The sequence below is a fragment of the Monodelphis domestica genome, chromosome 1, assembly GCF_027887165.1.
Source record: "Monodelphis domestica isolate mMonDom1 chromosome 1, mMonDom1.pri, whole genome shotgun sequence".
NCBI lineage: Eukaryota > Metazoa > Chordata > Mammalia > Didelphimorphia > Didelphidae > Monodelphis > Monodelphis domestica.
In genome coordinates this window covers 399023066-399047362 of record NC_077227.1, presented here as the reverse complement: position 1 = coordinate 399047362, position 24297 = coordinate 399023066, and the positions used below count along the sequence as shown (strand labels likewise).

Sequence of the window (24297 nt, the reverse complement as noted above, 5' to 3'; positions counted from 1 at the left end):
AGAGGATTTGACTAGATGGTCTCTGGAGGCTCTTTCCAACTCCAGGACTGATTCTATGATCCATCTTATTGTTGATGATTTTTTGTCCTAATTCATACAACTGTGTTTAGCCTTTAAAGGAAAGGGGAAAGAGAGAGACAGAGAAAGACTAGACATTGGAGAGCTGCAGAGAATTGCAGAAAGAAGAATGATAATAAAGAAATATGAATTTGACTCCCTGGAGGGTGGTCTACACATCTAAAAAAGCCTCTCTAGGGAGCTAGGAAGCCCTCCATGAGAGCAGGAGCCATGTCTCATGGTTGGCAGCAAACATAAGCAGCTATAGAGAGGAAAGGGTTCCCTAAGCCATCCTGGGAGTTGCAAGAATGTGAACTAGTAGCAGCAGAAAGATTCGGAAGTTTGGGGACCTAACCAAATTCCAGAAACATGTTAATGATGATGACAATTATGATAATATTTATGTAGCACCTGATACAGGCAAGGTTCTTTGCTAAGAGCTTCATCATTATTCCCTCATTTCATCTTTGCAAAAATCCTATTAGTTAGGTGCTGTTATTATCTCCATTTTATAGATGAGGGAACTGAGGCAAACAAGGGTAAAGTGACTTGCCCAGGAACACACAGTCAATAAATGCCTGAGGCCCACTTTGAACTCAGGCCTTCCTGATCCCAGGCCAGGTGCTTTATTTTTGGACCAAGTAAAATAGTTTTGGGACTAAGCCAGAACTAGACTTGAGGAGTGGAAAGAGACAGGGTCTTGATATAAAGGCATAAATGTAAACCTTGCCCTTGACTGGTATTGTGAAGTGTGTGGACTGTGCTTCTCCAGTTGGTATGGAGGAAGATGGTGCTTTATCAATCCTGAATTCTTTCTTCTTGCAGGAAGTATCTACCTAGGCTAGTACTGTATATCTGGAGGACTATATATTCTGAGGGATTGCTAGTCTCTAGCATTCTAAGTGCTTCTCCCTTTAAGGGAGAAAGTTTGAGAGTGCTGAATCTCACTTCTGGGCTGCATGTACTGAGTTTCAATTCTAAGATTTCTTGATAGCCATACTTTCTTGTGTTTATTGCTGCCATCCAGAATTTCTCCAAGATCACCAGAATTTGTCTTATATTTAAATCAAAGAGTCCAGGCTAATAAGAAATTAAATAATGGTCAGTTTTCATTTAACTTGACACAAAAACAAATGATACATATGCCTGCATGTATAATCAAGATAATTCCCTTTTCTTCTCCAGAGACATAACAATAATAACAATAACAGCTAATATTTATATAATGCTTTCTCTGTGACAGGTACTGGACTTTGATCTCCACACTTCTCCAAACTTACACTATTATCTTAAACCTCCAACTACTTCATTGCTTAAAAAAAGGGAAAAAAGGAAAGAATTCAGGACTGACAGATTGTCAGTGACTCTCTGGATCTAGACAGTTCACATAACTCATAGTGCCAGTGAAGAACAAAGTCTGATTTTGCTTGTATTTCTACATTGCAATTCTATCCCCTATTGTTTCTCAGCTCATGTCCTGATAATTCTTCAACTTGGTCCAGGAATTCAACTACCATTTTATCATCATTTCACTGCTTCTAGCTGGAGCTCTAACCAATCCCAGTATGGCCTATGAAAACATAGTTCTCTATCTATCTCCTTCTGTCCTAGTCTCTCTTGTCTAGGGAGTGTCATAGGCTTGCCCAAACTGGTCTTCTTGTTATTGTTTACAGGTAAAAACTCCATCTCCTATCTTGGTGCATTTGATTTGTCTGCCTCCCCTCCCTAGACTGTACCCACTCTTTAGCACTGCCTTTTGGAATCTCTCATTTCCTTTGAGACTCAGCTCCAATCCCAATGATTACATGAAGCCTCCTCTGAACCCCTTTGCTTCTACTGCCCTTGTTTCTGCCTTGAAAGCATTGTGTACACATTTTACATGTATGTTGCTTGCCCCCCCTAATTCGAATGAAAACCTCACAAAGGGAGGGACAATTTGCTATTCTCTTGGTAACCTCTGAGCCTAACACAGAGCCTGGTAGATTTAGCAGAATAAAAACAAATAAGTGTTTGGTGATTGTTTGATTGACTCATTTGCAGAAATAGAAAGGGAAGAAAGTAGAGGCAAAAGAATAATAACCATGACAACTATAACAATGGAAATGACGTCACTAGGAAGAAATAACAGAATTCTGGGCCAATTGAACTGTTGTCAGAGTTAGAGAACAAGTTCTTCCTTTTCCTTAATCTCTAATATTTATTTCCCCTGGAGGGGGATGCACTTTATAATAGCATCTGGAATATGTATTGGATATGTGGAATAGCATGGAATATGTATTATACCAAAACAAAGTATTATCAACAAATTAAAAATAAAGTCACCATATTCTGAGCCTCCCATGTTCCCCAAATTCCCATGGATTCCATGCTAATTGATAGAAGTAAAATATGACCAATTTACCCGGTCTAAATCGTGGCTTTTTTCTTCTCATTTCTTGAAGGGCTGAGGCATGTGTTAATTTACTTTTTTTTTTTTAGATTCTTCATCAGGGTAGATAGTTCTTTCCCATTCTCTCTTCATTAATGTTTTAATGCTTACTACCCTCATTTCCAATGCTGTGATCCTCTATTCTCTTCAAAGCAAGTGTTCCCAACCCAGTCAGAGCATATAGGGATTGTATCCTGACTCTTGAGGCCTATGCATTTTCCCAGTCTGAGTCCAACCATCTGCATCCAGGAAAACATTGACAAGTTTCAAATCCATTGTATTTTTAAAATATATCTTGCACGCAGGAACTATGTAGCCTGAGCTTTACTTCAGATGTGGCGGTGTTTTATTTAACACCGAATGCCTGGCTCTGAGAATAGCTTGCAGGAGAAATGTCAATCAACTCTCCAGCATGATCAAGGCACCCATTCCCTGGCTCATTAGGGCCTTCTCATTCTGTTTAAGCTATTCACATTTATACGTCGTAATTAGGAACTTAGTGATTCTGACTGCTAAACAGAAAAGCTCACTGGGTACATTCACATGCCTGAATTTTAAATATTCTCCCTCCCCATTAACCCAGTTCCTCAGGTAAATTCTGCTGGCTATATTCCTGCACCCTGAGCCATGAGATTTGGGGACGGAGACGCAGAACAGCTAATTGCATTGAGACATATATTGATTATTGTTTTTCATGAACCGTTAAGTGCTTGTCGCCAAACGATTATGCCAGAGAGTTTTAGACCACTGATTTGCGGTTGACTTCCCATATTGACCCTAATCAAGGTCTGAAGTACCATCTGTAATTTTGATGGTCTGCATTTCATGGTGAGCTGGAGTTTTGCATGTATTTCTAAATCAGAGAAGGGAAAACAGTGAAACTTTAATAACATGTACGTGAATTTCTTTTCCAGCTTGAGAATCACATGGGGGTATTTCAATCAAACTAAATTTTGAGCTTTATAAGATTCTACAGAAAAAAAAATAAATCATGATTTCAGTTTATCCCAATGACTTTCAGGATCTCTCATTCAGCCAGAGCTACAAATGGAAAGGTGGGGAAGAAGGAAAACAAGATAGAACAAGAACAAGAAGAGCTACAAATGGAAAGGTGGGGAAGAAGGAAAACAAGATAGAACAAGAAAACAAGATAGAACAATTTATTAAGCACCTACTATATGCCAGGTACTATGATGAGTGTTTTATAAATGTGATCCTCATAACAATCCTGGAAGTTATATGCTTTTCTTATCCCCAGTTTAATAAGTAAACTGAGTTAGACAGTGGTTAAGTGGTCTGCCTAGGTTCATACAAGTAGGAAGTATCTAAAATCAAATTTGAACTTCTTGACTCCAGGCCCAGAACTCTATCCATTGTGCTACCTAGCCATCTACAAGACCATTCATTCCACTGGTCATCAGTACCTTGGATAAAACAGGTACACATCTCTAGATTTAAAGGAGAACAGTAGAGACCAAAACAGGAATTAAGTAACTGTCAGTGTTGACAAGGATTCTTCTACTTATGTTATCCAACTTTCTTCCTCCTATAATAAACTTCCTTTCAATATCCCTTATGAGAACTCATCCATCCTCTGCATGGGCACTTCCAGTAGCAAGGAACTTACTTCTCTTTGGAGCAATCTATTCCAGGACTGGAGAAAGTAGAAAGAATCCTGGATCTGGGGTCAGAAAATCGAGATTCAAATCCCAATTCTCCTACTTATTGTGTGACTTAGTCAAGTCACTGCCCCCTTCTTTGTAAAATTTTCTTCTTTGTAAATTTAATATATGAATTTAAATAATGTAATACACTAAAAATAAATAAGTAAATAAATGTAATTTTCTTCTTTGTAAATTTAGGGAGGGGTTGGATGAGCTGATCTTTCGGTCCTTTCAGGCTCTAATTCCTATGTCCTATGTTGGGCTATATAACCAGGGATTAAGGAATTTGTTTTGTTTTGTTTTTAATTTGATTTTGAACCATCTTGACCAGGAAACGAAGGAAACAGTCATACTTATTAAGCACTATTTTGAGCTAGGCACTAGCTAGCTAAGTGCTTTTTAAATATCTCATCTGATAATAGAGAGGGGAGGTAGAAGGAGGGGCATATTAATAAAAATACTTGTTATAAGTAAAATAAATATGATAAACTATTTAAAAATAAAAACTATGATCCTATAATTGGTAGGAAATTCATCCTTCTATTGAAATAAAATATGTCTGCCTGTAACTTCTCTGGCTTGGTGTGAATTTAGTCCTTTGGAGACATTCAGACAAAAGGCTAATTTTGGCTTCCAAAGTAATCACTTAGTAAAGTGATTATATTTCATTCATTCTTTATCTTAGCATCATTATTCTTTTAGTAATATTGTATGGTCAAAATTCATGGAAAATGTCTATGATAAATTAAAACTGAGAGATACATACCTCTCTGTCTCTCTCATTAGTTTTTCTGGTTGCCTCATGATGCTATTGACTCAGAGTGAGTTTACTAAAAGCTTCTCTCTCTTTCATATGAGCTGCTGTTAAGCCATATTTTCCTCATCCTGTATTTGTACTGACTAGTGCTCCTTAGATCCTCTCCCTGGAGGGTCTCACATTGTTGGAATGTGAAGTATATGCCTGTCAGCCCATGATAATTGACAAGGAACACTGGGGGAAGGAATCAATTTGAACCCCTCTTGAACACAAGTATCAATAAAACAGGGCATGCTAGGCACTCTGGGACAGGCTCATTTCCACTACATTAGTACACACTTCACTCTATGGTGATTTGATCATCCTAATAATCTCAATATTTCATTCTTGGGTTGTTTTAAGAACAAGCAGCAAAGTTACAAAGCTGTTAAAGTCTTTCTTCTGTGTCCCTCTTTTAGCATCTCTTCTGCTGCCAGGAGTCTGGAACAGTATAAATATATATATATATATATATATATATATATATATATATAGTGCATGTATTTATACACGCATATGCTTGTATGTATATAAATTGCATGTGTGGAATGCAACATTAATTAATAAACTAAATATATTGTATGTGTGTATGCATACACACATATACACACATATATACACATACAATAATAGTACTACATTGATTTTAGGCTTCCCTGGAGGTGAGGGGGCCATTTCTAGAGGCTTTAATGATGCTGTCTTCATCCTTTATCTGTAAAATGGGAATAATAATCACATCTCTGGCCTTTGGTTTTCATATCTGCATAAAGAGGGGGATGAAACTGATGATCCAGCTTTAATAATTAATTATTCTCTGATATCAAGTCCTTCTCAGTCTAACTTCAACCTACCTGATCAGGTATATTTCATTTTGCTTTCCTGATTGTTGCTATTACATGAGATTCCTTGTTATTCTCAGTGTATGACATTTAATATCCCTCTTCCTAGGCTGAGAATGAATTTTCTTCTCATCCCCATTTCTTGAAAGTTCTAGCTCCCTTCAATAACTCAGTTGACACTAACTCCATGAGCCCTTCCTCAATCCCCCTGCCCCTAATTACTTTCTATTTAGTTGATGATCAAATGATATTCTATATGAGAAAATGCTTTAATAATATATATTTATATATATTTCTACCCAAATGTAAGGCTACTACTATTTGCTATTATTACCTTGCTTTTGGAAATCACATTGTAGTTTTCAAAGCATTTCCACACCTCCAATTAATATAATAATTCTAATAAGCCCATCATTCATACAATGGCTATGTTTCTTCTGGTTAACAAAAATCGAGTGTCTTCTCAGACTAGAAATTTATGTCCAAGAAAAACTTTTGGAGGAATGAGCAACTGGCTTTTTGATCTTTTCCTTTTCTTTCCTCAGTAAAGATGTGTGATTTGTCCTATGATTTACAAGTACTGCCTGTATTTGCAGAACATGATGGATTTTTCTTTTCTTTTTTTGGAATTTTTTGAATTAATTTTTTTCTTTCTTAAAATAATAAAATCTGAGAATCTAAGAGTTGAAAGAGATATCAGAGGTCACCTATCTCCAGCCTTAACTGACATGTGAATTTTCCCTAGAAATCCCCTATAAGTAGTCACTCAGCCTCTGGTTGAGAATATCCAGAGATAAGAGAGGTTTGCTCCTTCTGAGGCAGCCCTTTCTCTATTGTTGGATAGTTCTCATTGGGGGGAAAAAACAACCTTCCTTTAACCAGGAGTTCTGGCTCTGCCCTTTGAGCCATACAGCTTTTTCCTTTAACAGCCCTTCAACTATCTGAAAACAAGGACCATATCTCCCCTAAGTCTTTTCTTAGGTCTTCCTTTTCACTAGCAGTCCCTCATGTCTGAAATATTATTCTTTATCTCTACCTACTAGTTTTCTTGGGTTTCTGCGAGATTCATCTTATATCCTACCTACTCCAAGGAGGTTTCCCTGATCCCCAAAATTCCAAGCTGCAAATGCCTTCTCCTATATTTTGTTATTAATGTCTCACTTTGTGACCATGTGGACCATCCTGCCCCTGGGATTTCTTGGCAAAGATACTTGAGTGGTTTGCAATTTCCTTCTCCAGTAGATTAAGGCAAATGGAGTTTAAGTGACATCCTGGGTCAACACAGCTAGTAAAAGTGTAAGGCTCTGGATTTGAACTCAGGTCTTCCTGACTCCAGACCTCATGCTCAATTTACTAAGCCACTCAGCGGCCATTCTCCTTCCAGATTACCTTCTACATACTTTATCTCATATGCCAAGTTACGTTTTTTTTTTCCCATTGGAAATCATTTTTCCCATTGGAAAATGTGTTTCTTGAGAGCAGGGACATTTTTTTTTTGGGGGGGAGAGGTTTCCTTCTTTGTGTCTCCAATGATTAGTGCAATGGCTGGAAGATAATAAATACTTAGTAAATGCATGTTGACCAATTCTTCTCTGAGAAAAACATGTCCTTTGCTATGGTCCTATTTACTCTTTCCATCTTTCTTGAGCATACTATATATTTGGCTTTCTTCTGTTCATCTGCCACATGCTATTTCACCTCAAAAGACTAAAACATAAACAACTGGAAATTGATCCCAGTCTTCAATATCTGCTTTGTTATTTTTTCCCAATATTTTTTGTCTTTTTCAGATAGCTGTAGAAACACTTTTTGACAATTTTTTTTTTCATGTACAGAAGACAGAAAAATAATTTATTTCATGTTTCTTGTTTTTTAGGAAGGTAGATGCCTTTTTTGGGGGGAGTTTTTTATGGAGATTTTAATTAATACAAATTAAGGAATTAATGAAAGGGAGAGAGAGAGAGAAAGAGGAAATAATAAGAAATAGGCTAGGCCAACCTAGGCCAGCCTAGGCCAAAGCCTTAAGAGAGAGATCAGTCAGTCTTTAATCCACTTTTATCCACAAGATTTTTCCCAAGCAAGATTCTAGTGTTCAGAGAGACCCTCCAGTTTAGCTCCTCAGCTCCACTAAGTTCAGCCACCTCCAATTCAGCTTTGGCAAGCTGACTTGCTCGAGGCCTTTCTGATCTCTTTTTTTTTTTTTGAGCTCTTATTTTATTTTATTTTTTTAAATTTTATAGTATTTTATTTGATCATTTCCATGCGTTTTTCATTAAAGACAAAGATCATTTTCTTTTCCTCCCTCCCACCCCTCATGGCCGACGCGTGATTCCACTGGGTATCACATGTGTTCTTGATTCGAACCCATTGCCATGTTGTTAGTATTTGCATTAGAGTGTTCGTTTAGAGTCTCTCCTCTGTCATGTCCCCTCAGCCATTGTAGTCAGGCAGTTGCTTTTCCTCGGTGTTTCTACTCCCTCAGTTTGTCCTCTGCTTATGGATAGTGTTTTTTCTCCTTGATCCCTGCAGATTGTGCAGGGACATTACACTGCCACCAATGGAGAAGTCCATTATGTTCGATTGTGCCACAGTGTATCAGTCTCTGTGTACAATGTTTTCCTGGTTCTGCTCCTCTCGCTCTGCATCACTTCCTGGAGGTTGTTCCAGTCTCCATGGAACTTCTCCACTTTATTATTCCTTTGAGCACAATAGTATTCCATCACCAACATATACCACAATTTGTTCAGCCATTCCCCAATTGATGGGCATCCCCTCATTTTCCAGTTTTGGCCACCACAAAGAGCGCAGCTATGAATATTTTTGTACAAGTCTTTTTGTCCATTATCTCTTTGGGGTACAAACCCAGCAGTGCTATGGCTGGATCAAAGGGTAGATATTCTTTTATCGCCCTTTGGGCATAGTTCCAAATTGCCCTCCAGAATGGTTGGATCAGTTCACAACTCCACCAGCAATGAATTAATGTCCCTACTTTGCCACATCCCCTCCAGCATTCATTACTTTCCATAACTGTTTGACAATTTTTTGACATTTTAGAACTCACATTTTCCTCCTGCCTACCTTCCCTCCCTATCCCAAGGCAATGAAGAGTCTGATGTAGGTTATGCCTGTGCTTATATGTACAGCTATGTACATTACTATATGTAATACATATTTCCATATGGCTCAAGTCATGATAAAAGACACATATATCACATACAATACAAATTTCATGACAGTAATATAGCAGAGGATGGCATGCTTTGATCTGTATCAGACTCTCCAATAGTTCCTTCCTTGGATGTTGATGACATTTGCATCCTGAGTCCCTTGCTTTGCTAATAATGGTTTAGTTCTTCACAGCTGATCATTGTATAATATTCCTACTACTATATACATCGTTCTCCTGGTTCTACTCACTTCACTTTGCATCAGTTCATATGAGTCTTTCCAGGTTTTTCTGAACTCATTTTGTTCTTCATTCCTTATGGCACAATAGAATTCCATTATAACCATATACCACAATTTGTTAATCCACTCCCTAAGTGATGGACCATTCTTCAGTTTCCAATTCCAAAAAGAGCTGCTAAAAATATTTTGGTACAGGTAGGTCCTTTTCCTTTCTCGATGATTTTTTCAGGATACAGACATAGTGGTGGTATTACTGGCTCAAAGATCATGCATAGTTTTGTGGTCCTTTGCCTCTGGTTTTATATTGCTTTTGAGAATGGTTCATAGTTCCATTAAGGATGTATTAGTGTTATGATTGGGGATGTAGACTCTAAATGATTACTCTATTACAAATATTAATAATATGAAAATAGGTCTTGATCAATGATATGTGTAAAACCCAGTGGAATTACTCATTGGCTATGGGAAGGAGTAGGAGGAGGGGAAGGAAAGAACATGGATCATGTAACCATGGAAAAATATTCTAAATTAATTAATTAAAAAAAACAAAAAAAGAATGTATTAGTGTACCATTTTCCCCACATCATCTCCAACATTGATCATTTTCCTTTTTGATCATGTTAGTCAATCTGATAGGTGTGAGGTGATATTTCAGAGTTGTTTTGATTTGCATTGCACTAATCAATAATGATTTGGAGCATTATGGACAGCATTAAATTCTTCCTCTGAGAATTGCCTATTCATATCCTCTGACCATTTCTCAATTGGGGAATGCTTTGTATTCTTATACATTTGACTCAGTTCTTTATATATTGGAGAAATGAGGCTTTTGTTAGAGTCATTTGGTACAAAATTATTTTCTAAATTTGTTGTTTCTCTTCTACTCTTATTTGCATTGGTTTCATTTATATAAAAGCTTTTAAATTTAATGTAATCAAAATTATTTATTTCATTTTTTCATAATATTCTCCATTTCTCATTTGGTAATAAATTCTTCTTTTAGGGGGAAGCTGGGTGACTCAGTGAATTGAGAGTCAGGCCTAGAGATGGGAGGTCCTGAGTTCAAATCTGGCCTCAGACACTTCCTAGCTATGTGACCCTGGGCAAGTCACTTGACCTCCATTGCCTAGCCCTTACCACTCTTCTGCCTTAGAACAGAAGGTAAGGTTTTTAAAAAATAAATAAATAAATACATTTTTCTTTTATTCATAACTTTGACAGGTAAACTTTTCAATGTTCCCCTAATTTGATTATGGTGTCACTCTTTATTTCTAGATCAAGCATTCATTTTGGTTTTATCCTGGTGTATGGTGTGAGATATTGGTCAATGGCTAGTCTCTGCCACACTGCTTTCCAGTTTTCCCAGTAGTTTTTGTCAAATACTGAGTTATTTCCTCAAAAGCATGGATATTTGGGTTTATCAAACACTAAGTTGCTATGAACATTAACTATCCTATGTTTAGTGCCTAATCTATTCCATTGATCCACCACTCTGTTTCTGAGCCATTACCAGACTGTTTTGATGATTACCACTTTATAGTATAGTTTAAGATATAGTATGGCCAGGCCTCCTTCTCTCATTTTTTTTCATTAATTTCCTCAATATAGTTTTGTTCTTCCAGATATGCCTTTTGTTCTTCCAGATAAACTTTGTTGTTATTTTTTCTACTTATATGGAATAATTTTGGGGTACTTTACGGCACTGAATAGAAAAATTAATTTAGGTAGGATTGTCATTTTTCACTATATTGGCTTGGCTTAGCCATGGGCAATTAATGTTTTCCCAATAGTTTAGGTCTGACTTTATTTGTGTGGAGTGTTTTTTCAATAGTATTCATATAGTTGCTGGTTTTGTTCTGGTAGGTTTACCCCCAGGTATTTTATATTGTCTAGAATTACTTGGTTTTTGGTTTGTATGTTTGTTTTAAACCCTTGCCTTCTGTCTTAGAATTAATACTGGGTATTGGTTCTAAGGCAGAAAAGTAGTAAGGGCTAGGCAATGGGGGTGAAGTGACTTGCCCAGGATCACACAGCTAGGAAGTGTCTGAGGTCAAATTTGAACACAGGACCTCCCATCTCTGGGCCTGACTCTCAATCCACTGAGCCACCCAGCTGCCCCCTAGAGTTATTTTGAATGGAATTTCATTTTCAATCTCTTGCTATTGGATTTTGTTGGTGGTAAATAGAAATGCTGATGACTTCTGTGGGTTTATTTTGTATCCTGTAACTTTGCTGAGGTTGTTAGTTATTTCTATTAGTTTTCTGGTTAATTCTCTAGGCTTCTGTAGCTTTACTGTCATATCATCTGTAAAGAGTAATAACTTTATTTCTTCATTGCCTATTCTAATTCCTCCAAAATTTATTCATTTGAGATTAATGAGCATTTCTAGTACATTATTAAGTAATAGTTGTGATAATGGGCATCCTTGCTTTACCTCTGATCTTATTGGGTAAGATTTTAGTTTATCCTCATTATAGATAATGCTTTCTCATGGTTTTAGATAGATGCCATTTGTCACTTTAAGGAAGGTTCTGCTTCTTTGAATGTCTTCAAATGTTTTTATAAGGAATTGGTATTGTATTTTTTCAAATATTTTTCTGCAATTATTGAAATTCTCATGTAGTTTCTGTTGGTTTTGTTGTTGATGTGGTCAATTATGCTGATGGTTTTTCTTAATATTGAATCATCCCTGAATTCCTAGTATAAAATCTACCCGATCTTGGTGAATGATTCTTATAATAGAATCTTGTTATCTCCTTGCTAGTATTTTATTTAAATTTTTTGCATCAATGTTCAAGAGGGAGATTGGTCTATAGTTTTCTTTATATGTTTTAGCTCTTTCTCATTTAGGTATCAATACTATATTTGTATCATAAAAAGAATATGGAAGGATTGCCTCTTCCCTTATTTTTCTAAATAGATTATGTAGTACTTGAATTAATTGTTTTTTGAATGTTTGGAAGAATTAACTTGTGAATCCATCTAGTCCTGGGGCCTTTGTCTTAGGGAGTTATTTCGTGGTTTGTTAAATTTCTTTTTCTATTATGGGGTTGTTTAAGTATTCTATTTCCTCTTTTATTAATCTGGGTAATTTATATTATTATGAGTATTCATCTATTTCACTTAGATTTTCAGATTTATTGGCAAATAGTTGGGCAAAATTACTTCAAATAATTGCTTTAACTCTTCATAGGTTGGAATTTTGCCTTTTTTCATTTTTGATACTGGTAATTTGGTTTTTTCTTTCTTTTTTTAAACAAGTTAATCGATGGTTTATCTATTTATTTTTTCATAAAACCAACTCCTTATCTTATTTATTAATTGAATAGTTTGCTTATTCTCAATTTTATTGATTTCTCCCTTGATTTTCAGGATTTCTAATTTGGTGTTCGAGGATTTTGAATTTGTCCTTTTTCTAGTTTGTTTGTTTGTTTGTAACACCCTGTTCATTGTCTTGCAAACAGCCTGAACTTATAGGATCCTGGTATAAAAAGATGGATGAAACATTGGAGAACTTCTACAGTCCAATCCCCTCACTTTACCACTGAAAATAATATTAACAATAAGAATAATAGTAAAGAATATTTATATAGCACCTTAAGGTTTGCATAGAACTTTTAAAAATATGATCTCATTTTATCATCACAACAACCCTTATAGATAGCTGCTATTATTATCTTCATTTTATAGATAAAGAAACTGAAGCAAGAAGAGGTTAAGTGACTTGCCCAGTGTCCCATAGCTATCAAGTGTTTGGGGATGAATATGAACTTATACCTTCCTGAATCCAGGTTCAGCTGTACCACTTGGCTGCCAAATGAAAATGAAGCCCAGAGAGATTGTTAAACGACTTGCCAAAAACTTCAGAGATCAAGGTTCAAATCTATATTCTCTGACTCCAAATCCTTAGCACCACAGACTCTGAATCTAGTTATCTTAAGTCCAAGTCTCAGGAGAATCTTCATGTATCTTTATTATAAATAATTATTTGAGGGCAGGGATATTAGCAAAGAAAGAATCTTGGCTTTGGAATCAGAGAAGCTGGATACTACTTGTGTGATCTTGAGAAGACCAGTTTCTGAGACCCTGTTATCTTATTTATAAAATGAGAGGGTTCAAATGACCGTTAGAGACCTATCTTGCTAGAGAGCAATGATTTTCAGAACAAGGCTCAATCTATAGTGAGGACTCATCCCAGGACTTGCCAATCTCACACTCGGAACTCAGAGTTATCCATCTCCCCTTGCACACACCTGGAAAACTCATCCTCATACTGGTTTAACTCCTTTCATTCTATCCAAGCTTCTTCCATAAAACCTCTTTACATTTTCTGTGAATAATGCTTCCTTGGCTTCTCTCCCATACTCTCAATGAATTGCCTCTCTCTACTCTTTACTGTCTCAAAACTGAGTCAGTGATTCTAAACTACCAAAATCCCTATCATCCAAGGCCTAAAATCTGGCTCTGATCCACCCCTAAAATCTTGGGCCATGCTAGGCCTCTGTAAAAACTCTAGTTAGGCTTTTTACTTGTTTTCTGATCATGGAATGTGTATCATTCCCCTCCACCACCACCCTTCTCAGGCCAGTCTCTCCAGATCCACAGCCAGACACTAGCCTGGAGGCAACTTCTTAAGGCTGTTAGAGAAGTCTAGGGAATAGCAAATACTTTCCACTCCTTTACCCCTGTTCCTAACACAGCAACTTCCACTCTTCCACATTCTCTTCCCCTTTTGATCTCCTAACACCTTCAGCTCCTGATAGACACTATCTCCCAAAGCATATCCTTCCACTTTTAGAAAGCTCTAAATGTTAGAAATTTTACTTTATAGTGAGCTGAAATCTGCCTGTTCATAACTGTTAGCCACTATTTCTAGTTTTGTCTTCCAGAGTAAAATAGACCAAATCAAATCTCTCTTCCCCAAGTTTACTTTGCAAATACTTAAGATGCCCTCTAAATCTTCTCAAGGTTAAATACCATGTTTCTTTAGTTAACCTTCCTGGGGCCCAGTCTATGGCTCTCTCTATAGGCATAACTATTACAGAGGCTAAATGTACCAGTCCATATTTTATGCCTCCTTATGGTCTTTTGTAGAATTGAAAATCTGTTACCCTTAAAAAAAGAACTACCTTTCCTGAGAGCCCACTGACTTCCTGTCATTACATACTTCCTGTAGACAGGGAACAAAGATTCAGGGGGCAGTCCTGCTCCTCCTCTTTGGGCATGATGCACCAATCAGCGGTAATGGTGGTAAGGTGGGAATTTTGAAAATGGCTAACCAGCCATGGGCACATGGTTTTTATTTTATATCCTCTTTATTCCTTGATTTCTAATGATCATTTAATAAACCTCATAAAATATAATATTTTTATTATTTGAGATTTAATTTTAAATTTTACACCTTTCATGGTCCTGGCCACTCTCTTTCCCTGTTCTCATTCAAATTCATCAGTGTCCTTCCTAAAATAGGGCACTTAGAACTAAACAAAACTCTAGACATAAGAAAAAAGCATGACAGAGTAGACTGTCACTTCCATTTTCCTGGACAATATAGCCCTATAAATGCAACCCAATACTGAATTTTTTTTCCAACATCCTAAAGGATGATCATAAGGTCATACATTTAGATCTGGAAGTGTTCTAAGATATCATCTAGTCCGAGACCTTCATTTTGCAGAAAGGAACTTAACATTCCAGTAAAGTGGCAGGATTTGAATATCAATCCAAGTTCTCTGACTATTAATCTTGTGCTCTGTTCCCTGCACTACATATGTTATATTAAAGCTTGTAAATTTACTAGAACCCAAATATTTTTCATGCAAATTGTTGTCTAGGCCTCTACTATTTTGGTTTGATTTTCTGAAATAGGTATAGTGGCTTATATTTGTCCCTATTATATTTCACATGATTCTATCAGGCTCATTGTTCTGGGATATCAATATCTTTTTGAATTTTGTCTCTGTGATGAATGTATTGGTTAACTCTTCATCATTATATTATCTACAAATATGGTAAACATATAAGACTTCACAGAAGCTATTGTTGATAATGATGCAATGCACAAATCCCATGACAGATATCTGGGGCACTTCAGTAGAGACCTCTCTCCATACTGATATTGATCCATTAATATTTTTTTTTTGCTTCAGCCATTTAACCAGCTTCAAAGCTACTTAAATTATATTATCTTCTTGTCAATATATCTCCGTCTTGTCCTTAAGTACCTCATTAGAGAATTTGTCAGACACTTTACTGAGATTTAGGTAGGTAATGTCCCTGGTCTATCAATTCAGTAACTTTGTCACAAAATGACATAAGTTGATCTGGCATGGCCTATCCTTAATGAAGCTATGCTTGCTCTTAGTAATTGCTACTTTCTTTTATAAAAGTTCAGAAATCATTTCTTTAATAATATTATTATATGATCTTTCTAGGAATTAAAATTAAGCTTAACAATGTATAGTTTTATGACTTCCCTTTATTCTTGCCAAATAGCACTGGGGTTGCTAGGTGGAACAGTGAATAGAGAGCTGGACCTGGAGTCAGAAAGACACATCTTCCCAAGTTCAAGTCCTGCATCAGACACTTACCAGCTGTGGGACTCTGAGCAAGTCAGTTAATTCTGTTTGCCTCAGTTACCTCATTTGTAAATGAGCTGGAGAAGGAAATGGCAAACCACTCTAGTATCTTTGCCAAGAAACAACACCAAAGGGATTACAAAGAGTAGGACATGACTGAAAAATGACTGAACAACATGCTGTGGTCCTCGACCATGTCTTTTATACTTCATAATTTAAAAAAAAAATCAATGTCTTTTCCCTTCCATTCTTTTGGAGATGCATCCTCTCCCAATAGTCTGAAGAATGAATTATATTGTATTTGGATGATGTGACTATGAAAACAAGAGTCTCTTTTAGAGAGGACTGTTGGAGTACATGGAAGGAAATGATAAGGAGAGAAGATTTGGCCTGAGTTCCCAAAATCTGATGGGACTGACTCAGTGTGCAAAGTTTCTAAAGGACTTAAGTATTTTGATTCAGTCAAGAATGGAAATGGAGTTCTTATTTAAAGATGTGGCCTATTCAAAAGTCTTAGGCCATGGACAATGAGGTTTAAGCTGCAAACTGTTCTTTTTTAAATGGCAAAAAATTTTCCTTTCCACACATGGCCTTTATATGTATTTACTTACTAATCTTTTGGCTCTTTCAATGGTTCAACCCAGATAAATTCAACAAAAACATTTATCAAGTGTTGACATACAGAACATACTCCTTTGAAATATGATGAACCCATAGCTGCTGTTCACCATTTCTAGAATAATCATCTTTATGCAAAGATACTTTAGAATGAAGTTCACAAAAACCCAAAGATCTTTTCCAAATGAACTGCTTTTCAGCCATGTATCTATCTTATTGTACTTGGGAAGATGATTTTTTTTTTCCAATACAAGGATCATTCTTTACATTTGTCACAATGAAATTCCATCTTCTTATATTCAGTCTCATGGTTCATCTTTCAAAAAATTGAGAATTCTGTCACATAATGTATTATTTATCTTATTTCTTATCACTCTCTGGTGCCACTCTCTTGAGTCTCTAGAACTCTTTTTCTAGCAGCATGTCCTAGCAGCCATATCACCCTGGAAGCCTCACCCTTTAGCCTCCTCTAATTGTTCAATTCCTTCTGGTCATGTTCACTCCTTTATTCCTCTCCAGGGACATGAGTAATTGATTAATAATTTCATCTTGACTTGGTTTATATATGTGTCACCTGAAAACTTGAAAAGCGTGTCTACCATCCAGGAATTATCCAACACTTTTACAAAATTGTTAAGGAACAAGTCTAGATTCCTGAGGCCCTACAATAGAGACTTAAAAAAAAAAAGCTAAAATCAAACCATGAAAGACTCTTTGGGTGGGTATAATAAACCATTTCCAAATCTACTTAATGGCACTTCCACCTGATCAATTTCTCTTTATTTTGCTCAGAAGAAAATCAGACACTTCTAAAATGCTAAAAATATAGGTAGACCTTTTCAACATTGCTCTTCTGATCTACCAGTAATCCTGTCAAAAAAAAAAATGAAAAATGAGGTTTCCCTGGCATGTCCACTTGCTAAAGGATGAAGCTATGGTTACTGTGTATCATCACTTCCTTTCTATACAGTCACTCACATTCCTTTCATAACATGTTCTAGAATTTTACCAGGCATAAAGGTCAAGCCCATTGACCTATTATTGGCAGTATATTTTTCTCTATCTTTTGGAAAATAGGACATTATCCTTCTCCAAGGCTGTGGCACCACTCTATCTCTGTGAACCTTCAAGGATTACTGAAAATGACTCAGCAATCATAGCTGCCAATCTTTTCACAACCTGAGGATCTAATTAATCTGAGCCTGATGTCTTGAATTTATCAGGAGCAGCTAAGTATTATTCTCTTATGTTCTTCCCTACTGAGTTTAGGCATTGAATCCCTCTTAACCAATTATTGTACTATCCTTTCCAGTCCAGGGATCATTCTCCTTCATAAAGAAAAGTGATGTTTTTCTAGCTCTCCATTTTTTAATTCAATTTTTTCCAATTACATGTAGAAACAATTTTTGACATTGTTTTCTGCTATTTTGCAACTTAAATTCTCTCTTTCCATTTCTCACCTCCTAAAGTAGTAAATAGTCTGATACTGCTTATAAAGTATCAATATTTTTATGCAATGCATATTTCTATAGTCCCCATGTCATGACTGAACACACATATCAAACATGAAATAAAAGTATTCATAAAGGAAATAAACTGAAGGATGATATGCTTTGATTTGCAATCAGATTCCAACAGTTTCTTCTTTGGTTGTGGATAGTGATTTTTTTTTTATCATGAGAGGACTTTGAGGCTTGTTTTGCTAATAATAATTTTGTCCCTCACAGTTAATCATCATATAATATTTCTATTACTTTACACAATGTTCTACTGGTTCTGTTATCTTTACTTTGTATCGGTTCATATAAGTCTTTCCACATTTTTCTGAATTTGTCCTATTCATAATTTTAATAGCACACTAGTTTTCTATTACAACCATATACCACAGCTTGTTTAGCCATTCTCCAATTGATTGGAAACCCCTTCAGTTTCCAATTCTTTGCCACTACAAAAATAACTGCTAAAAATATTTTTTCATCAATCTCTTCTTCAAAATTTGTTTTTCTTAGCTAGCTAAAGGATCTTTAATATTCCTAACACAATTATTTATTAGTATGAGTACTTGATCACACTCTAGTCTTTGTTCTGTCTTCCAAATTCTCAATGTCTTTCAAAATATATTGGTCTATTATTAATAGCCGATATCAGTTTAATTAGAAAACTCCCTTTTTTGCTTGTTTCTCTTTTTATCTTCAGAATTTTATTCTTGAATTTCACATCATTTTTGTGGTGACCTCCTCTATAGAAGTTTTGTTCATTGAATCTCTCCTATACTTTCACAGAATCACTTGAAACAATTCTCCTAATATATGAGGCACATATCAGATTATACCTAGATGTCCCCCTCCTTCCCATCACAAATCCTAAAATTATGGTCATCATTTACATCAAGGGTTTCCATCATTTCCAACTTAGAATATATTTTCTCATGGTTTGTGAGAATCAGATCTGGAACAAAAGTAGTTTTTTTCTATTATCATTAGAGCAATTTAAGCAATTGTTAGAATAATGAGAGACAAGAGAGGGTAGAAGAGAGAAGAAAGAAGAACTGAGAGAAGGAAAGACAGAGAAAATAAAGATAAGAGGAGGGATAGGAGGGAGAGGGAGAGAGAGAGAGAGCTATTTCCTGAAATCTTCATCTAATTTTTCTTTCTGCCTCTGTGATCTCTAGTATTCTACAATGATAATATTGCTTCTGTTTTTCCTCCATTTACCTTTTCCACCACATTCTTCTTTCTACCTCCAAGTTCTTGGATTTGTTCACACTGATACATCTTCATATATAATTCTATTATATCCCATTTTATCTATCCTCATCCTATTGAATAAGGTATCTAACCTTCTGAAGTCATATTCCAGGCCTGGGTTCATCCCATAAAGCCTCAGTGATATATTTAAGATCATAATTAACCTCCTTCCTTTAGGATCTTTCTTTTACCTTGTTTTTGTGGATTCTTTGTAAAGACCTCTAAGTTTATTCATTGGTCTTTTTAAAACTGCTGGCTCAAAAGTAGCAAGAACACAGACAAAAACGGGGAGGGGTAAATATGAGCAAAGAACAGAAAAAGAAGAAAAATTATAATAGACAGTTTCTGTATAGGCAATGAACAGAGAGCAAACGGAACAGAGTGGGAGGGATCAGCAAACAATAAATCAGAAATCCCAGTGAATTGGATACAGGCTTTGGAAGAATTCAAAATGCAATTCAAAACACAATTAAGAGAGGCTGAAAACCTCTATTAATTGGGAAAAATTAATCAATCAATTAAAAATTAATTTAAAAAACTAAGATAAGTCATTTGGAAACAGAAAATAGTGTCTTGAAAGCCAAAATCAACTAGCTTGAAAATGAGGCAAAGGAGATGAAAGATGAGGCAAAGAAGATGAAAGATGAGGCAAAGGAGATGAGAGATGAGGCAAAAAGGATGAAAGATGACCTCCAAAGAAAATCAGACAAGAAGGAGAAGGATGACCAAAAAGCCAGGGATGAAATCCAGTCTTTAAGAACCAGAATAAACAACTAGAATTAAGTGACCTCACAAGGCAGCAGGACACAATAAAACAAAACCAAAAGAATGAAAAAATTGAGGAAAATATGAAACATCTCATTCACAAAATAGAAGATTTAGAAAATTGTTCAAGGAGAGACAATTTAAGAATCATTGGTCTACCAGAAGACTATGACAAAAGAAAAAGCCTGGGCATAAAACTATAGGAAATTATTCAAGAAAACTGTCCCAATATTCCACAACAAGAGGGAAAAGAGGAGATTGAAAGAATCCACAGATCACCTCCTGTACTTAATCCCCAACTGAAAACACCCAGGAATGTTCTAGCCAAATTCAACAACTATCAGACCAAAGAAAAAATATTACAAGCTGTCAAGAAAAAGTCATTTAGATACCATTGAACCACAGTGAGGATCTGGCTGCTTCTATACTAAAGGACCAAAAGGAATGGAATATGATATTCCGGAAAGCAAGGGAACTAGGTCTACAACCAAGAATCAACTACCCAGCAAAACTGGCTATATTCTTACAGGGGAAAGTATGGTCATTCAACAAAATAGAAGAATTCCAAGAATTTGGAAAGAAAAGACCAGACCTGAATCAAAAATTTGATGTCCAAGCACAGAACTCAAAAGAACCATCAAAAGGTAATTAAAAAAGAGAGAGAAAAGAAAAACAACAACAAAAAAACCCAACTTTTTTTTAAGAGACTCAATAAGTTAAAATGATATTTTTCCCTATAAGAAAAGAGGTCATTGGTAACTCTTAAAAACTGTTGTTATCACCTGGGCAGCTAGAAGAATTACCCTTAGAGGAAACTGTGACAAACTGTATAGGATGAAATAACAAGGCATAAATAGGTATATAGATATATGTATGTATAAATACATATACATGTTACATATCTTTAGAATGGCCATAATAATAATAATAATAATAATAATAATAATAATAATAACTTGGCATTTATATGTTGCTTGAAGGTTTATAAAATATTTCACAATCATTATTTCGTTTTATCCTCACAACAATCCTGGGAGATAGATATTATTATCCCTATTTTGCAGATGAGAAAACTAAGGCAAACAAAAAAAAAGCTCCTTTTGCCCACGGTCACACAGTTAGCAAGTGCTAGACACAAGATTTCAACTTGGGACTTCCTGACTCAAATGTGCCACCAAGATCATCATACTATTAAGATTGCTAGTTCTATGCTGTTAACTCAGAGAAACTGAGTGCAAAACAGAACATGAATCATAATATAGGGGACAACAGCTTCTTAATGGACAGACATTCTTTTGGGGCTAAGCTGAAGTCACCACAAGCCCAAATGACTTATAATCAAAACCTCTTTGGTATATCAAGCTGCTGCATTAATCCCACTGCACCTTTCAGGCACTGACAATCTGTGCTCAGGATATTGGCAGACCTCATGCCTGGTTTGAAAATGAAAGACTTAACAACACCAGCTCTTTGCAAGTTTTTCTCTCACTGATGAAAATTTTCTGCTCAGGTAAGAGTCAAGTTTTAGCAAATTAGTGCTAGCTCATTCTCGGCTAGGAACAAGCTTTGTCTCACACTATTTCCCCTCCTGTGCTTACAAAATACTCCATTCAGACTGGAGACTCACCGATCCACAGAAATAGGCTCTCCTGCCTCCATGCCATTGTTTTCACCATTATCTATGCTTGGCATGTCCTCCCTTTCCCTCCTTACCATTTCTACCAGTTGAAATCTCACCACTCCATAATTCTAACTCTTATTTAAATGTCATTTCTTCATAGAAACTTGAAGCCTTCTACTATCCCCACTCCCACCAGCTGGAAATGAATTTCCCTTCCTTGGAGAGCTTATAGAATTTTGTTAGTGCCTTTTTAATATACTTACCACACTATTTTAGCTTATACTTATTTGTAAATACATCTTATTACTACAATAAACTAGATTATAAGCTTCTTGAGGTCAGGGCACATTTCTTATTTATTTATTTAGAAATCTTTACGTTCCATCTTAGAATCAATACTAGGTATTGGTTCCAAAGCAGCAGAGGGTTAAAGGTGAGGCAGTTGGGATTAAGTGTCTTGCTTGGAGTTACACAGTTAGGAAATGTTTGAGGTCACATTTGAACTCAGGACCTCCCATCTGTAGGCCTGGATCTTTATCAACTGAGCCACCTAGCTTCTCCTCTTATTTATTTTCATATTTTCCTTAGCATTTGTTATCATAGGCACTCAATAAGCATTTAATTGAATTTAAGTTATATAATCTAAAGACCCTTATTGCAGCAAGATAATCTTTTTTTATATCTTCCTAATTAACTCACTCTTCCACTTACCACAGCTACTTTTTTATACCCTTTTTGATCCTTTTTCAAATTTTTCATGGCTCCCTTTTCCCCAACACTTCCACCTGGGAACTTTGCCCCATATTTCATTGAAAAAATTGAGTCCTCTTCTCTCTTCCTCATCTCACTTCTCTCAGATGCTTTCTGCCACAATCTCCTCTTTTACTTCTCTAACTGATCCCATTCCATCTGCTCTAGTAGATTGCCTCCTCTATCATCCCTAGTCTCTCTCTGACTTTCAATCTCTCCTGTTTGCTTTCCCAATTACTAAGAAACATGTCTATATCTCTATTTCCTCAAAAAATCCTCACCTAATCTGGCCTATATTTCTCCCCCATTTTATGGTGAAACTAAGAAGGCTAGTGATTCCATTCCCTTTCTTCTCACTCTTCTACACTATCTGTATTTTGGCTTCCAACCTTAGCATTCAACTGAAACTGCTCTTTCCAAAGTTTCCAGCAATCTGAATCACCAATTGTCAAATCTAATTTTCAAATTTCAAATTTTCAAGCAGTCCTCAGTTTTACTGACTTCTCTGAGCCTTTGAGACTATCACTCTTTTTCTTGTTCAAAACTGAACTCATCTTTTCCCTCAAACTCTGCTCTTCCTAATTTTTGTATTACTTTTAAGGAAACTACTATCCTCCTAGTTATAGACATTGTCTTCAACTCCTCATTCTGTCTCTCTCTACCAACCCCCAATTCCATCCACCATTCCCAACAAGCCATTCAATAAATGTTGCCAAGTCATTTAGTTTTTATCTTTCTAAAATCTTTCATATGTGTCCCCTTCTCTCCTCTGACACTTAAACACCCTGGCTCAAGCCTTTTATTATGGAAGGGTGGTGGGATTACCAAGTCACAGTATCTCCTCTCATTTCCATTTGGCCATTTCTCTTTGTCTGTACTGAGATAAGCTTTTTGGGTCCAGGAGAGAACAATTACAACGCTGGCAATTTTCCAAGGGAATAAACGTTGGAAGCTAATTGTAAAAATCTAATTTGTTTAATTTCATTTATTAAAATATGGGTTTTGAGAAGTCCCTTGACACATGTTTGGATTTTACAACCTTCCCTTCAGCCACACAAGATGCCCTTCCAACTCCCCTTTACTGGCTGAGATAGTTCAGGACTAACCTAATGGCAGTATGGATATCTTAGGAGCCAAAGCACTCCCTTCAGTCCCCTGAGGGGTCTCTTAAGCAGTCAAAGGGAAACTTGGGAGGATTTCTGACTAGCCCAAACTCTCTGCTAGCCATGTCCTTCAGAGCTCTGTCCTTGCTGTGCAGTCACAGGATGTTTTTAGGATCACACACTCTGATTCTTTGGAACACATACTCTGGATTCTCATAGCAGTGCACATCGCATGAAGCCTGGCAAGCCAGGGCTAAGACAGCTTCCCAGAAAAGGTTCTTAAAGGAGCTTTTTGCTACCTGGGCAAGTCTTACCTCATAGAGGGTGATCAGGCCATTGGTCTCATTGGGAGGTTTCCACTGGACATAGATCTTTTCCTCAAAAGGCCCTCCTTGGATAGATTCAAGTGGAATAGCTCCAGGAACTATAGAAGGTGGAAAAGGCAAGAGTCAGTCAACATGTGAATAAAGCAAAGCACATCCTCCAAAATGCAGATGCCCCTCCCTCCCCGTAATAACTCATCGGGGATCTAGGACTAATATTAGTCCTTTGTTACTTTCCAGCTATTTATAATAATAAGGAAGCTAGTTTGCAGAGTGGATAGATAGAATTTTGTTTTGGTAACAAGAAGAATCTTATATCAGACATTTATTAGCTGTGTGATCCTTGAAAAAATTCTTAATCTTTAACATCTTTATTTTTCTCATCTATAAAATGGGAATAATAATAGTAGCCATCTCTTAAGTTTGTAAGAATAAAATAAAATAATATATTAGTCCAGGTGAGAGGTGCTGAAGGTCTGACACAGATTGATCAATGTAAGAGTATAAGGAAAAAGATGGCATAGGAGATACTGTGGAAAAAGAGTTAATCAGACTTAGCACCTGATTAGAGGGGTGTGTTAAAGCCATTTTAGTTTGGT

General features: G+C 36.2%; 1 protein-coding gene across 14 annotated transcripts in view; it reads right to left on the bottom strand.

Annotated features, from left to right (window-relative positions):
• The window catches only part of PTPRT (protein tyrosine phosphatase receptor type T), a 1347533-nt gene that overhangs the window by 332366 nt on the left and 990870 nt on the right, over positions 1-24297 (bottom strand). For all 14 annotated transcript variants that reach the window (XM_007474314.3, XM_007474316.3, XM_007474317.3 and 11 more), the window contains one exon: positions 23690-23799. In XM_007474314.3, coding sequence (XP_007474376.2) covers positions 23690-23799 — 110 coding nt within the window. The remainder of the gene's footprint in view (positions 1-23689; positions 23800-24297) is intronic.